Consider the following 17794-nt stretch of genomic DNA (forward strand, 5'->3'; position numbering starts at 1 on the left):
TGCATACAAATTTCCCATAGTGATACGCCAGCATTCCACTACATTAACATTCGGAATCGGACATCGCACCAATACACATAAAAAGCCGCAAAGAATTTAAACACCAAACTTTTTTTTGTAAATTGATTTCACTTTTTCTCAATAGATGGCTCTTTTCAAATTCAAAATTCAGCTATCAATCGAACGACGATAAATACAATGATGCAAAATAACTTTATTCAATCAAAAGTCAAGTCAATCCACAACAAAATTATTTGAAATTAACACAAAAATCAATTGTTATTATCATTATTCTCTCGGTGCCGAAGTTTGTCGAACGCGACACTCAGAGTCAGGTTCGAAGTTTCAAAGTTAGGTTCAACAATCTGTAGGATTCTCAAAACAGTCAGAAAAAAAAATGCCCAGAAACAGAAAAACTTTTGCCCGATTCGGACGCATTTTTAAGTGCGCGTGTGAGAGAATTTCCCGTCGAATTTAACTATTCGGACGTGTTTTCCGGTTCCGGTTGGAAAATAGAACGGTTTGCACACAATTCTAGCGGCACGGTTTGTGTTTTCGTTCGGGGCGTATCCACATTGTTACAGTTGAAAATATTTCCGCGGATTTAGAAAATTGTGTCTCTTCGCGCGGCTGTTGCCGAAAAGTATTACCGTTCGGATCGCGTTTTCAGTGCGTGCGCCCTTTTCTATTTGTTACGAGGCACAATCAGTGGGCTCACAATTTTACCAAAACCATTTTACTTGCGTTTCGGGGCTCGTGTTTCTTTCGCGGTTTTGTTGGTCATTCGGTTCTGTGGCGAAGAAATAGCTTGCGTGGTGCGGTGCGTAGCGCGTTCCGCCACGCTCCCAATCTCTGCGTTTGGTTAAACCGCGAACCGTGACGACCGTGAACCGTTTACAGAACTGCATGGTGTGTGTGTGTGTTGTTGTTTTTTAAACTTATTAGTATTTTTCCCGTATTCCCAGTGTTTGCTATCAGTGCCTGCGTTGCAGGTTTGGTCTCTTCTTTTCATATTGTAAATGATTAATGATCAGGCTATGTCCTGCGCGTATTACGGTTTAGAGCCCAGTTTTCTTATCAGTGCTGCGTAAAGCACAGCGATTTTTGGTGCACTCGAGGCTCACTGCCGGCGTTAATGGTAGCCGTTCACGCATTGGATCATCGCGCGAAGTCCGCGCGGGAAGGGTAATGATTACGTCAACGTTTTGGCCACGCAGTTGTAGGACGCGGCGACCACACGGAACACAAGAAACCATGCTTACGGACACATAGATTGCTAAACGTGTTCCGCAATCGACAAGGAGAGAACTGGAAAACGCACGTCGGAACGCTTGTGAAAACGTTCTACTCCCGTGCGGACTCAGCTTTTCAGATTCAGAGTGTTGAAGGTTTTCAGTAATGTGTAAATTCGTTTCGTTTCCAGCTTACGGTGACCGTGCTTCCTTCGCCAGCACGATAAATCGGTTGCGGTGGCCTTGCAGTGGCAGTTGTGCGTCGTTTGAGAGAAAGTGCCGCGGGGGACGTCCAACCAGAGCGTCCGATCGAGGTGTTTAGGGAAACGAGGCGAAGCGCTTACCAAAACAGAAAGTGTCAAGTAGGAGAAAAGTCCGAAAAAGGCCGGAGATCGGAGAAATTCCCTGGCGAAAAAGTGCGTAGTGGTGTTGCACCGGGTAAAAGTGCAGCAAGGCGTGAAAGCAGTCCAAGACGGGCGTGCCTGATAGATAGAAAGGGCTGCATAGGGGCGGATAGAAAGCACGGCGAAGCACCAGCATGATCCACGTAGGTGACAATACCTGGAACCTGAAGGTCTACATCACCGACCTTCAGGTGCAAAAAACGTTGCGCGTCCGGGGAGATTTGCACATCGGCGGCGTTATGCTGAGGCTCGTCGATCCAGGTAGGTTTTTTGCAGACCGACAAGGGAACCGACAGGGCGATCCAGCGAAGATTAGGGTGATAACGGAGCAAAAACCATATAAAATAGTCAAAACCATTCGACAGAAATTAAAGCCGAAACAGAAAGGGTTACCGAAAGCACTGCTCAACAAACCCATTCATTCGTTTCTCAATCGGGAATCTGGCCCGATTCACATGCGAATCAGCATTCGGTAAAGGACTTGAATGCACTGACATAACTGTTTGATGTATGATTTAAATAACGGGCCGATTCGTTATGATTGTGGTTCTATGGCCAGGCGCCAACAGAGGCCGTTGTTTACACTCGTGACATAGGCGGAGCCACTGCCGCTAATTAAAATGATGATGTTTTGATTGAGTATAAAACATCAATCGCGATCGGCGACCTGTTTCCCCATGGCAGTGCAACGACGAGTGGGACATTTCGACAAAAGTTCACAACGAAGACCAAACGATCGTACGGTACCTCAACGAAAACTGTTCCCATATTGTGCACGGATAATTTGAACCTTATGGGACGATCCTTCCGGCGGTGCATCGCATCGGGTTTTTCCTGATCTCGCCCCAAATTATCCCCCGACGGACGCCATATGTTCGTTAGAACGTTGCGCGACCTCCATTTTTTACGCCCCGCACGCACAAATGCGCAGTGTCCGCGGCCTCAAGGTCCGCGCCACTTGGGAGGTGCGCACCGCGCCCGATGCGCGGCTGCCCACGTGTGTGTGCGATCTCAGTTTTTTGCGATTTCTTTCACCCCGCACACACCAACTCGCGGGGGGGGCGATCTCCCCGACGATAACCCGTTCCGCGGAATGCCGTCAGTGTGTTGCGTGCACAAACAACTCAACACCAACACTGGCAGCGTCTCGACAATGTCAACACCACCACACACTCTGCGGGCGGGCAGGTTTGATGATAAAGCTTGCAAAACACCAATAGCAAGCAACCTGGAATGTGGGCTTTCCTCCGGACTGCGAAAGGTGAAAGAGAGATCGTGCGTCTACAACAACGGGGTGGCCGCAATTCACCCCACCCGGACGGATCTCGTGCGCGGCCGGATGTTGCCGGTGGCCGTCTCGGGCGGCCGGATGTGTGCGCTTTCGGACTCTGACTCATAAAATCGAAAATAATTGTTCAACCGTCTCCGGGTCACTGTAGAAGGGGGACTTGCGGACTTGCGTCATCAGCTGGCGCCCTACGTGATCGCGAATGACGCGGGATCAGGGGGGAAACTTCGACCTCTGGTTCCTCAACCTAACACGTTTACTTCCTTTCATTCAATTACTTGATATTGACAAGTCTTTTGCACGCCCGTTACTGAGCGATCCGCTATTGGTGTCCGAACGAATGGACGTTATGTTAACGTAATTTCTTTTATATCCTCACCCAAAACACTTGTACTATTTGTTAACATCGCTTTAGTCCATTGCACTTTGTTGAATAACTTCTCTCTTGCTCTCTGAAAACATGTTAGGGGGGACCAAAGGCTCCGATTTACTCGCATAAAGGCTCCGCTACTGTGACCAAGAATGTTCTGGGTTCCATCTTTCCAATCATCGTTACACCGAAGGGACACTCATCGGGAGGACATTTTTTAAGCTTCATAATGAAAATATGGTTTCATTAAGCGCGCATCGAGCTAACATAATGTCTTGATATCCGTATTCAAATCGTCGAAAACTGTAATCGAACAATCGAAAGGAATTTGGCTTAATCTACGGAGCCAAACAAAAAACGTTTCTATTTATCTTATGTGTGTTTCGACAAAAAGATTCGTTTCGTGCACGATTCGATCATATCTCAGACGATCGGAGTCAGGTCGACTCGCGCCGAACAGGCGCCTCTGGGGGCCACGTCTAGGGCGCGGGCGCCGTACAACCCGTCGGACGTTCTACGATTCGTTTGGCTCCGTTTCCGATATTTATTAATAGAATATTTTCGTTTATTGAGCCTTGAGGGTGAGACGCGTTTGGGCCGCCGCGGGGATGATGTCTGGTTGGCTTGGCTACCGCGCGCCGTGAAACAAAAAACGCGCACTCACACTAACGAGAGTTGTGCGGGGAGGATACAAAGCCCCGAGAAACAGTATACCGCACCGCACTGAGGCTGGTGCCTTGGCGATGCATGACGCAGCATCAGCAGAAAATCTGGCGAATGCCAAGATACGTTCTACGTACGAGATAAATAGGATGGCAGAATTCAAATGAATCCGAACGCAAGAAACCTGCTGAGGCGGGCGCACGCACACCACGCCATAGTCGCCGTCGCGAAGATAAACAACCGGGGCACACCACCAACACAACGATGCACGAGTGCATCAGATGCTAAGATGCTGTGCAGCGCAGTGTGTGGTTTCCTCGTAACCGACCTTTTGGGAGATTAGTGTTGGTGTGGTGTACCTCTGATGGGACTGACTGGATGCCGATGAACAATTCACGTTCGGCGGCGATCTCTTGGCACCTGATGAGAAACTGATCGATTGTTTGGCGCTGCGAATCAATGTCGAAAGTTATTAAACCGAAAATTAATCAACCGAAAACGAATTTCAAGCCAAACAGGCTAGCCTAGTGTGCAATCTGACTGACAACCGCTTTTAATAAACGAGTCGAGTTGACGAGTAATTGTATCGTCGCGATGTGATTTATCTCAACAGCAGACAGCAGGCGACGTACGCTCAGCGATGCAAAAAGTGGGTTGCACAAGTCGAACTAAAAAAAACGGACAAAAACGTCAGTCGCGGACGCGGTCCGAGGTTCCGATTCCGCGCTAGCGATGCGAAGGCAATCCCGCCGCGGCACACAATCCGCTACGCGCGATGTTTGTTCTTATTTGCCCATCATATTTACCAGATTACCAGCCGGAGCCGTCGCTCTGCACGGACGAGTGAGTAGGTGATGGAGACGATACCGTTGGGTGGTGTGCCGTTTCGCGGGCGCGCGCGACGACGTTGCCTTATAAGGCACTCGTCCTTGGTTTCGTTTTCGTGCTGCCCGTTCTCGCCAGATCGACGCCAACGGGTTAGGTCGGTCTGCTTCGGTTGTGGATGGCGTTGCAGCGGCGCAGCCCTACAACTTCACGCCGGGGGTTTTCATTCTTCTGGGTTGACGGACAAACGGGAATCAAATGGGAGGGAGTGCTCTATATGTTGTATGTTGTTTACGAATACGTTAACACAAAATGTTCACCGCGCCACCCTCGAGAATATCCTCTCGGCGTCTTTTAAAACAAAACACATCATTAACTGTCTCGCTCTTCCCCTAGCTGAACGCCTTCCATATCCGGCCCAGTCCGGCCCATCTATCCGGGCCTCGAGAAATCACGGTTCCTTAACTGTTCAGTAAGTTTGTGTTGGCTGAACTGGTACCGTTCTTCGACGCTGTTGCGATCGAGTTAATACGCGCGGCCTCCTCGCCGCTGTTTGCATGTTGCTTACACCTTGAATGTCGTTCGGCCAGATGCGCCATAAAAACGAAGGCAACATGGAGCACACCGGTGTGTGAGTAGATGTTTGATGTTTCCACATCTGGAACCACACGGGTTCCACGGACCCACGCGCATCCATTGACGCGTACTGCGTATGCTCATACAAATGCGGCCAATGTGTTGGCAGTAGACACAACCTACTAGACGACATGGGAGAACGTGTTGGATTATCTTGTAAAAACCTACTTTTCGAAAGTTCTCACCTTCCTAAACGAATGAGTGCCAGCAAATCCTTTTCTAAGACATAAAATTAAAGTGTACGAACTTGTGCATCTTTTGCTGTTATCACTGCCATAGGAGCTTTAGAATCTCTCCAAGGTTTGGCTTTTCCATAACCAAGGTAACTGCAGCTTTTCGGGTCTAAAACCAACATCATATCGATGTGTTCCCAAAAATCAAAAAGTCTTTTGCTTGTTGACATTTGTATGTAAAACTTATGTAGCCCTACGTAGGACTGCTTACAAGCATTTACTGGACAGACCCGATTAAATGGTGGTTAAAATACCGTAAAACGCTCAATTTCGTACTGAGTGTCATTTTCCAATGGGAGCCACACATGATTTGTGGTTTTCGTTCTGCCCTGTTTTTCGAGGGCCGGCAGCTGCCTGTGGCTTTGGTCCCTCCAACAACGAGCGCTTGCGATTTCCTCAGCCTTCCAATGCGGGTCGTGCACATCTTTCCTCCATTCGAATCCCTGACCAGACCGACCTCAGCTCCGTTGGTGTAGGCAAGGAGGCGGCGGCGGCGGCGGCGGCGGCTATTAGCTAATCAACAAACAGCCGGCCGCTGGTCACATTCCACAATAGCGTGTTCCTTTCGCACATACCGTGTTGGGCGAGAATTTTCTTCGACGCTCCATCCGGCGCGATAGAATGGGGTCCTGCAGCGGGCAGCTTTTGGGCGGATGGGCGTTGTCCACCGTTGACATTGAATAGAAGCGCGAAACGCGTTCGCACGTCATCATCCCTCATTCGGTTTGTCGCATCGCTGGTTCCGTGGTTGGAGAAAATGGGCTAGTAAATGGCGCGTATCTATTTCAACCCGATAAACTCGCCACTAAATGGGTACACCAACGGGCAGACAGGCAGAGTCAGCCTTCAGAACGACACACTTCTGACGGCTGACAACGGGACACCCTCCGTGGCGGTAGAAACGACATTTTATCGTCTCTCTCGATTGTCGCCGAAGGTTACATTTTTTGCTCGGCTTTTTCGACACGGACCGTGCGCTACCTTCGCAATATGGCAACATTGACCTACGGGGATTTCCGATATTGATCGGCAGCAAAAAGGGCCGTCTTCCTGTTGAGAGATGCTAGCGTAGCGGGAAAAGCAGCCGGGCTTAACCGTTACGATGGAGTCGCGATAGATTGAGTGATTAATGTCTAACGGGTGAGTCCGTAAACCCGGTCCTCCCGGGTGTCCTGTTACAGGATGTAACGAGCGTGCACGGATGTGGTCCCCGGTTTTTGTTGCTCCGGTTGCCTGGTACAACTTAATTCGATGCAATTAGCTCTCATTTATTGGTAATAACCTTTCAGCTCAGTGAAACGATTCACAAACCCCGGTTTGATCGGTCGACTGAACTCAATTATCGTTCCGCTGTGAGCGAATAAGTGCCTGGGATGCAATAAGTTCCGAGTACGATGATTGAAGAGGTTTTATTTTTGAGATTTCAAAACGTGAAATATGTTTTGTGTGTAACAAATGGTGAAGGCCAGCGCTAACACAGTCTTGCGCCCTGTAGCCCTGGCCAAACTCCAAGTAACTATAGGTTGGTACTAATATATTACCTTCGCATTTCATAGATGCTTTCCACGTTCACTCCGAACATTCTACCAACTCCTTTGGGTCTATTAATAGCACTAGCGGTGAAGAAAACGCCAGGAGCTTGAGGAATAAAAATCTTCTCTTTCTCAGCGTCCGTGGGGTGCAACCTAAGCTAAGGTTTTCTTCTCAACCCAAGTTTGCCGGGTAAATGAAACGCCAATGTTGAGTGTGTTGTAGCGGTTTTTTTTCGTAAAACAATATCCCCCCCACCGGCAGTCGACCGAGACGGACAATATTAGTCGGCCACACGCCGAAAGCATCAGACGGCGGCTCGGTCAGCATAATTTTTACCAGTTATTCGAATCTCGTAAACAAACGGCGCTGGCAATGGTGGCCGATATTTATAGAACGCGTTCACCGTAAATATGCCAGTACCGCCGACGATCCTGCCCCGATGATCTACACTTTCCAGCCGATTGCTGCGTAGAAAAGATGAAGAATTGCACAAATTTCAAACCATGGTAGCCAAATCCATCAAACACTTGACTCGAGTTGCGAAACCAGTCTCATAAAACCACATAGCGCAAGATGCTAGGCGTCGGTCAGGAAGGAAGGAAGATGTTCAACCGAAGAGAGCCGACTGAAATAATGTGATTCGAGAATCTCTCGTCAGCTTCCACTTAGGGCTGACCGCTTTCGACCTATTTCGGTGGTTGCCGCAGCATGGTGGCCGCATTTCGCTGCCAAAGTTTTGCTGGAATGCGAATAAGAGTTGCAGAATTAATGTATCCGCGCATATCGATGGCCTCTCGAAAGTTGCGCCATTGGAAAGTGTGCGGTAAGCGACCATATTCTCTCTGCCCGAGCGGTCCCGGCCGGGTTTGCTGTGCAGACGCGTCGGTAGATTCCTAGGGTCCTAGGGTGAGGCGCGGCAGGATGAGTGACGTTTACTGCCAGCAGATGGTTTCGGTAAGGTTTCGTTTTCGCACCATCTGCCGGCGGCTCCGGAGTGCGGGTGCCTGTGAGGGGTGTGACACACTGGGCCATTACTGGGCCGCTGCTTTGAATTATGACGTTCCGAAGGTTCGAGATGCATATTTGAGGGAACAAAATGCAGTAGGTTGCTACGAACGAAGCCTGCCAAGCCATTAAATGTGGCCGTTTTGTTGGATTGAATGCCATTTTTGTTTCAGCGAAAGTGGGAGAAAGTGCCCTTAAAGTATTTTGTTTGTGGCTTTTGAGCTTTTGGGATTTCGCTGTGATTCGTGCGTTGCGCTTGCTCTTGAAAAACTGTCATTTAGTTAAGATAAAGGTTTGCCTTATGAGCAGTTTTAGGCATATATTCAGTGGGACTTAATCTCTGTGCAGGAGAAGCTATAAGAAGCTTACGTATCCTATCTTATACAAGACTAGTTCAACTCTGAAAAGTACTGAATTGATTGGGCTGAAACTTTGACTTACTAAAACTAAACTAACTATCTTAAACTACATTACTTCCTGCGTCGGATTGTGGATAGTTTTAAAACTATTCCGATTGTATACATTTATTTACATATAATCGAAAAATCATTAGTTTGGCACAAGAATTGATAAAATTAAATTCCCCCTCTAATGGTTCACCATGGCACATCCACGTACGTGTCTATCCAAACTGTATGTCCTCGGAATGTGCGATATCGATATCGATAGCTCTGGACCATGGTGGTCCAACTCCATGATAAGCAACAATCCTTTGAAAGGCTGGAATTCACTTATCGTTTGTTTGGGATGCCCCGTTTCTGTAATCTTCGATAATGTTCCGGTTGCCATCGTCGTTCCAAAAGTTACAAATTTGGGAAATGCAACTAAAGTTCCTCGTGCGATAGCTAGGTATAAAAGTAGGTTTCTGACCCCCAAGTGTAGTTTATTAACATATTTTGGTCGTAAATCATTAAACTTTCTTGAAGCTTTTTTAAAGTGTCAACTTAAGTTGCAAATGTTTTGTCCAATACAGTATGCGCACTATATACGTATTTTTATCGGTTGCTTATCGACTCCTGTACTTTATTATTACTATTATTATTCTATGATGGCGAAAAGAAGTTTAGCTCCTGAATTTTTGAATAATATGTGAAAATATGAGTACATCTTCTTTTTGAATGGTTCTTTTGAGACGTTGAATATTACGTTGAGGTTCTAAGAGCAAAATTTGGGCGACAAAAAGGACATTTAGATGTAATCTAGAAGACTGGTGCGGCCATTTGTGGCCATAGATCAATTTTGGCACGACAAAAACAAGTTTAAAGTTGGAAGCTTGAAGTTTTCAATTTTGCACACAAATTTCCTTCGTTTTGCTTGGTAATAAAGGAACTAGGGTACATTTTTCAAAATTTATAATCATAAAAACCCAAATTTGAATATTCCAAATGCAGAACTAGGGCTGAGAATCGCACGGTGAAGAATTCACAAGACATCTTACTGTTTTTGAGGTTGTAATATGACAGAACCCTCTAAATATCGCAAGTTAACCAATGAAGAACGTAAATTAGTTATTAATTTGAGTATTAGTGGTAAAAACAATAGGGATATTGTACGAATTTTTGACAAAAGCGAGGAAGCAATCGGTATAATAATCAAGCTGTGTGAAAATGAAGGTCGTGTTGATTATATAAAGCCTGTTGGGCGTAAGAAATCAACACCGAAACGAATTGATAAACGAATAGTGAATATTTCAATTGCAAATCTTCGTCTCTCCGTAAAACATATTCAACAAAAACTTCAATCAGAGGGTAAAGAAGCACTTTCCGAATATGTCATCCGACGTAGGCTAAAGAATGTAGCCAAATCTGGCCACGTAGCTCAAAAATTGCCACATGTAAGCAACGCCAACTTGAAAAGGAGAATGGAATTTTACTCTCAGAATGCTTTGAAACCTGCTTCATTCTGGGAAAAAGTACTCTGGACTGATGAGTCGTTAGTGAGGCGAAACTAGCTAGCCAAGAACATTCAAGAAGCCTGGTCGACAATAACACCAGAGGACTGTAGAAAGTATTGCATGACAATGACACACCCTTTGGCAATATTGTTTAGGCGGAATGCGCGTTTGGCAAAAATTTGTCTCTTGTATCAATCATTCCCAAATATAGGGAAACTATCATTTACACATCTTATAGAATATTTTTGATTGTTATGTGATTGACTAAAGCAAATTTTTCATCCTTGGTTTTTCTCAAATATTTTGTGTTCGGAAACTAAACTTCTTTTCGCCATCCACTGTACGCTGTCAGCTGATAAGTGATTCGAACTACTTACAAATTGTAATTTTTATCGTCCCCGAGTTACAGCACCAGTCCATAAAACCCTGCACTATAGGCGACTATAAAGTCGGTCGATATAGAGGGCTGCTCATATCGAAAACCTCAAATTGTAAAATACCAATCCTACGCACACCAATGGAACGAGCTTTTTCACTTCTCTTCCTTATCATCACGCCCCTTCGGCTTATCAGTTTTTATCAAGCGCATCGCAGTATTGGTTTCCTTGCGTGCGGCCATTCCCCTATCTATGAAAGTGGTATCTGCATACCGCCGTACAGCGTTCACGGCTATCCTTCTCCTGCTGTTTTATGCTGCTGTTACCCTAGAATGGACCCCGAACTCACGCAACACGCAACCGAGCCTCACTTTTTCTAGTTCGTCCGAAGCAAGTTCCGGGGGGCATCTTTTCAGGGCAGACATTCCCTGTTTTCTGATTTATCTATCAAAAAATTGTACGCCTCGGAAGTTCTGTGACACGGCAACATGCCAACTTCTGGGCCGTGGCATTATAAAACAAACCGGACAAATGTAAAATAGAAACTCGAATGCGCCAATCTCCGTTTAGCACTGATTTTGCGTGTGTGTCTGTCTTGCTTCCCTTTTTCAGAAAACCCGAAAGATTGGTCGGACCATGCACTGTGGTGGCCGGTCCGAAACCAGTGGCTGACGCGGACGAAGTCAACCCTCGACCAGGTGGGCCTACACGCCGATGCGCTGCTACACTTCACACCGATGCATAAAACGTTGCGCGTTCAGGTAAGCCTTCCGTATCGGCTAACAAGCGGCTGTTGGAGTGCCCAACTATTCGCCCAATCGATCGCGTAGCCCGGATTGGGTGCCTCGGGCTGCACGGGTACATCCGGCCGTCAACATCCTCGTTCAAGGTGATGTGTTGTGCCAAAAATGGCACCTCACGAACCGTGCGCGCACGGGTCATTGCCGGTCACAGTGAACCACAACGAATTATGCTCGGACCAGTAAACACACGAGCATCGTGATATGAATGAAGAAATAAAGTAACAACAACCCATGTTATGTAAGACGCACCGTCGGATCTCTGCACCATCCGATACGTCCTACATGATCTACGCCACGATGCGGGCCGCTTGCGGTAGGTGCTGATGTCAGGCGTTCCCGTACCGAAATGGAGAATCATAACTTCCTCACGTGGTGGAGCGATGGCTGCCGACCAGCGCCAAAGTGCCGTAGGCCTAACTCCCATCTTTTATTGCCTATTGACCTTTTCGCTCGTGTGGGGCGGCGGTAGCCGCACCACGTGCGGGCAAGATCACCACCAAACTCTCGGCCGTAGCCGTGCGTGATGTGTGCGAGATGTTCAGCTTGGCGCCCGCCCAACGATCCGTAACGGAGACTCTCCATCCGCGCCCCCCGTGTGTTGGCGGGGCACAACAAGTTTTTCGGCCACTAACGCGACGCTAATATAGCGATCGGACTCGTTCGACTTTATTTTTAGGTATGCGAGCTGCCGATCTCGCAACTGGCCGCAGCTCGGTCGCCATTCATTGTTGCAGGCGGTCGGTCGGTCCGCGCGTAGGACGTTGTCTTGCGTGTGTGTAGCGGGGTGTCGATTGAACTGCACCAAAAGTCGAACGTCGCCGGGTCTGGTCGATATACTGCAACGTGGCCCCATCCGGTGGCTACGCGCAATGGCCCCGAACTACCTCCGCACCGGCATTCCAACTCCAGCGGTTCATTAATCTGTGGCCCACGAGAGTGTGGGCCCCCTTGTCGGGAGTTGTCACCTGCGGGACGGAGACTCGCGCGCCAATCGGCTGCCCAAATCGTTACTTTCGCACCGCGGTGACGACAAGCGGCGAGCGAAGTCACCAGCTGCGTAGGTTAGCCAGGGTGAAGGTGCTTACGATCGCGTAGCGAACCGTCCATAACCATATCTGAGTTAGTATCGGGTGTTTGAGCCCACCTCGTACGCCCGCACTCGCGAACTCCTCGCGTGTGTATGTGGCTGACCAATTTGGAGTAGCGTTTTGTCGTCGGTTAGTCGGCACACACCGAGAACATCCGGTCTCGAGACTCCGGTTGGAATGCTTAGTATTGAATCCACTTAGTTTTGCTCAAGGTTTCAACATAGTGCTTCAGACCATCGGGTAGGACTGCATGAAATGGCGTCACCTACTTGGCCGCCGCATGTCGTTTTGCGCAGCACACACCTGTTCTCGTCGTTCACTCGCAGCTCCGGTCTCGATCTGGCCACGAGCCAGCTGGTACGGTGTGTGCGTACTAGGGACAGCAAATCTCGCCTATTCATATCTTCGAATCCCACGATGGACCACAGAAGGTGTGCAGATGACCTACCATCCTGACATTCGCCCAGGTGCCAGGATCTAGGCGGGAAAAAGCGAGCGAGGCCAGAAGTATTAGCGTTACCCGTGCACGTTCTTGAACCAGTGCAGTCACCCACTTGAGACACTTGCCTCGAGCCACGGCACAGTGCACCGCCATTGCGCCAGACGTAGACCTTCATCTTCGTGTCTTCATTTGCGCTGCCCCGCACCTGCTCAATTGGTTCTCCCCGCTGCTAGTGCTGCGTTCCCTCGGAACACTAGCACCTGCAGGTGAACATGGACCGGCGGCTTATCGTTTATCGGGTGGTTCTATTTGTCCACCGTTTATCAGCGGACTCTGGTGTGATAAGTTGTTGGTTTAGTAAGATTAAAACGCCATCCTATCTCGAACCGTGTGTGGTAGAAGCGGATGTCGAGTTCCAGAGGTCGGCGGGATTGAATCGGACCCCGAAAAAACCCACCCAGCAGAATGAAACATTCGTATTCAAATCCTGTGTCCCTTCTGCCTTGCAATTACTTCCAAATACAGTTATACGCAGTTTGATACCAATAGCAAAGACCCGCCATGCCCGAGGCGAATGGAGCCTCGAGCATATTACTCATCCCGTTTTATACCAAGCAAAAAGGATGACTCACAGTGAGCGTAAAGCTTTATCACCATTCCATCACCGGGATACGGTAACTTACACTCCAATTTGGCATGTTTCACACATCTTTCCGCGTATTGCGTGAAATTTTAGAGATGACAAAAGCTAATCGCCTGTTGCGGCTCTAAAAGGTGCATTGGCTGTTTAACGGCCCGACAAATGTGGGCGCCTATCCAAAACGGCTTGTGGACGTTTTTTCCTTGTTTGTTTCGATTTCTACCGTCGTGTTAATTGAATTTTCAGTCGAATTGGACGTACCCGACTCGGTGAGATTGAATATTTAAATATGACTTAAGAAATATGCGTTAAGAAATCAGACAAAGAAATTTTAACATACATTTTTCAAGGACTACACTAGGTGAATTTGTCAGTCTTTTGGGCACCTTCCAGTGGATGGTACATATCTTTCCTAACAGTTCCCGCTCGCGTGACGCTCGCATGTTTTGCTTAATCATAATGCTTGTGCTTCGCGCCCCAGAGAACCTTGAGACTGGAACTGGTTGGCGGCCATAGGCAGCGATGGCAGCCGGGAAATTAATTTAAACAGCTGTGTGTTTCCGTAATGAATCTTAATTGATATGTATACCCAACAGACCAACAGTGTGTCGGTCGCGCCAGTTGTTATCATTGTCACGTTCACAGTGCGTTCAAGAATGCATTATGAGTTAGATAGACACTTGTAGAACGCGTGGCACGAAGCGTGCACGATCGGGGCAATTTTTACTGCTGAGGAATCACAGTCTGGGACCAGTTTTATGCCTTCGGCGTCGCTCGGAATACAGTTTACATGCTAATCAATTGAAGAGGCATTTGTTAGAGGGCTAGACTGCCTTACATGATGAATGACTAACCATTTCTACTCCTTCTACTCCTGCAGATGCCAGACCTGCGTTATCTCGACTGTCGGGTGGATTTCTCGATCAAAACATTCGGTGCCGTGGTGGCGCTTTGTAAAGACCTTGGTATCAGACATCCGGAGGAGCTGTCGCTTTGCAAACCGCTTGAGCCTATGCATTTGAAGAAAAATTACGCCGATCTGGCGAAGAAGAAGATACCGATCGAGCAGAATGGCAATGGGCGCGAGTACATACAGCCGGCGGCCGATACGAACACCTTTATCCCGGTGACGTCCCACAACCTGAACGGCAGCAACGGCAGCCTCGATGGTCCGATGAATCATGGACCGTTCTCTTGTGCTCCGGTTCCAAATTCGAACTTCACGGCCTCGAAACCAGCGCTCCAGAGTACGCCCATCAGTTCACCGACCGGGGTAAATCGAATGCTTCGGACAGAGAAGCATCAGACCATCCTTCCTGACACAAATCACGGTTGCTGATGGCGCTTTGTTTGGTCAACTTTCTTTCAGACTCTCCGACACGGCCACACGAGTTCGGGCTTCAGTGAGTCATCGTCCAGTATTGGTGATCCGACCGATAACCTAGCGTACAGTCCGTGCGCTCCCAGCCCGGAAGCTCGATCCCGGTTGCTGAAACCGAAGTCGCTCGTCGAGCGTGCCCGAATGAACATTGGCTGGCTCGATTCGTCCCTGTCCATCATGGAGCAAGGCATCCGGGAGTTCGAGACGCTCTGTTTGCGTTTCAAGTACTATACGTTCTTTGACCTGAACCCGAAGTACGATCAGGTGCGCATCAACCAGCTGTACGAGCAGGCCAAGTGGCAGCTGTTGAACGAGGAGATCGATTGCACCGAAGAGGAGATGCTGATGTTCGGGGCGTTGCAGCTGCAGGTTAATCTGCAGAACGAAGTGCCGCAACCGGACTCCGGAATCGATACCTCCAGCCTCGACAATGCCGCCGATGACGACGTCGACGCCGCACTTCGCGAGCTTCAGATAACCCTCGAGGGACCAAGCAACGGTGTTAATGCCGGCGACATTACGCATATTCCCGAGCTTACCGATTATCTGCGGTTTTTAAAGTGCGTGTCTTTACACTACCTTCACAAGTCGATTCTTATTAACCTTTTACAACTGTTTGCAGACCCAAAAAGTTCACGCTCAAAGGATACAAACGTTACTGGTTCACGTACAAGGATCTACATTTGCATCTCTACAAATCGCGAGAGGATGCGCGTGCGAATAGCACCCCGCAGGTGACGATCAATTTGCGTGGGTGCGAAGTAACGCCGGAGGTAAACTTGGCGCAGAAAAAGTTCAACATTAAACTGGAGGTGCCGCTGGAGCAGAGCATCAACAGCGAGATGTGGATCCGGTGTGACAACGAGGAACAGTACGCTAAATGGATGGCCGCTTGCCGGTTGGCGTCGAAGGGTCGGTCGTTGGCGGATAGTTCGTACGACAGTGAGGTCGCAAGCATCCGGTCTTTCCTTAGCATGCAAAAACCGGCCCAAGCGCCCGCCATTAACATCAACCCGAGCGCTATGGACCCGAACGAGTACCTGGCGCCAAGGTACGCGAAGAAGCTGAAGAGCAAATCCGTGATGCGCATGCTGGAAGCGCACGCCAACGTGAAAGATTTGCCGCTGATCGAGGCGAAACTGAGCTACATCCGGGCGTGGCAGAGTCTGCCCGAGTTTGGTGTGACACTGTTCGTGATCAAGTTCGACGGACACAAGAAGGAAGAGCTGCTCGGTGTGGCCAGCAACCGTATCATGAAGATGGACATCACGACGGGCGATCATTTGAAAACGTGGCGTTATAATACGATGAAGGTATGCAGAGAAGGTTTTTGGGTGTATTTGAAATGTTTCGAACAGTAACTTGATTCCTTTTTCTTTGCTACCATAGGCTTGGAACGTTAACTGGGAGATCCGATGCATGATGGTACAGTTCCAGGGCGAAAGTGTGGTATTCTCCTGTTTGTCGGCCGATTGTAAAGTCGTACATGAGTTCATCGGGGGCTACATTTTCATGTCAATGCGATCGAAGGAAACCAACCAAACGCTCAACGAGGAACTTTTCCACAAACTCACGGGTGGATGGAACTAGATCCATTTGAACACGCAGTTGCGCACACGCTCGATCGTCCCATCCTTACTTAATACTGTCCATCACGGCCCAGGAAGGGACTAACCAAAAAAGCGAACCAGCACAAAGCGAGCGATGCCCTTTTCACCTTGTGTCCATTTAGTCGAACAATGATTGCGCCAGAGTATACTACTTTGCACGTGTAAAGTTTTGATTTTGTCTTTGATAAATGTAATGTTTTATTATTTTGTAACCATTGTTGTACATAACACAGACCTAGCGGAAGTTGTTTCAAGTGAGCTCCCATGTGACCCTTATCGAAGAGTACCAATTCTTTCCCACGTTCGTTGTCCTGTATGCAATAATGCTTTTTATAGAAAAAAACAAAACCTATTCTGTAACGTAGCAGAAACAAAACCAATTTAGGCCACGGAGCCCACTCGAGGTCGGATAATGCACGGTTAGGGTGAAATTTCTAACTGAACATCCTTTTCATATCCTAAAGTACTTGTTAGGGACTAACTGAATAACGCAAACCGTATGCCTTATTAATAATAGTTAGACGTACACGGTGGTATTTACTCGGTTCTGAAGGTGCATGAACGAGATATGGCCCTCGGAAGTAGATTAAGGTGACGAAACGCGCGTGGTAGGAGTTGACTTACGACAATCGTACAATAGCTGCTGGCGGGACGTGGAAAGCGCTTCGTTTAAGCAGCACCTAAAGTGTCCAAAACAAGGTGCCTCTATTTGAAACTGGAATTCAATTGCACGTGTTAATAAGCAAATGTTATTAGCGAACGCCTGAATGGAGTGTTTTCGTCAGGTCGTTTCGCCCATCGTTTTCTACTTAGCTGTTTGTAATTTTAACCGACGCTAGTTAACAAATGAAAACATTGAACCTTAACGTGAAATGACCCGAACGTAACTGTAATGTTATACAAACTATTTAATTCTCTTCCGTCGGTGTGATATGTGAAGAAGTTGCTTTTCTTTCTTTAGAAAATGATTTTTTAAACGCACCGGCACCTACTAATTTCTGTGTTACTGTCTGGTTGGCGTAAAAGCAATACGATGATCATTTATTTTCCCTAAAGAAAACATTTTAGAACTAATTTTAGCGTTGTACTGATACAATAAATTCGATTAACAAGAAATGCTGCTCAGGTCTGGCGTATCAATGACTCGCACAGAGTGCTTTAGAATTAGGTTCCTCTTTTGCTGTTTAGCAAGTCAGTATCACTGGTTGGGACCGTGGTCCTCTCGATTGGTGTAAAACTTTCTGCTTTCGCTACTTCCAAGGTTGTGAGTTCGTTTAGCTGTTTCATCCTGGTGAAAATCGTACTGATATGTTGGTCAATCATTTGTTTGTTTGCAAGAATCATTTGAGCTACAGAAGGGATGAACATGA

The 17794-nt window shown here is 47.8% G+C and overlaps 1 protein-coding gene across 1 annotated transcript; it reads left to right on the forward strand.

Moving 5' to 3' along the window:
* Nucleotides 1–416: 416 nt before the first annotated feature.
* LOC128275704 (unc-112-related protein-like) lies at nucleotides 417–17531 on the forward strand. The gene is made up of 7 exons (XM_053014294.1): nucleotides 417–520; nucleotides 1424–1897; nucleotides 11073–11221; nucleotides 14314–14706; nucleotides 14803–15374; nucleotides 15437–16127; nucleotides 16204–17531. Exons 2-7 carry the CDS (start codon nucleotides 1771–1773, stop codon nucleotides 16402–16404), a joined length of 2133 nt encoding a protein of 710 aa, XP_052870254.1. The 5' UTR covers nucleotides 417–520; nucleotides 1424–1770; the 3' UTR covers nucleotides 16405–17531.
* Nucleotides 17532–17794: the final 263 nt, after the last annotated feature.

Source organism: Anopheles cruzii, chromosome 3, assembly GCF_943734635.1.
Source record: "Anopheles cruzii chromosome 3, idAnoCruzAS_RS32_06, whole genome shotgun sequence".
Taxonomy (NCBI): Eukaryota; Metazoa; Arthropoda; class Insecta; order Diptera; family Culicidae; genus Anopheles; species Anopheles cruzii.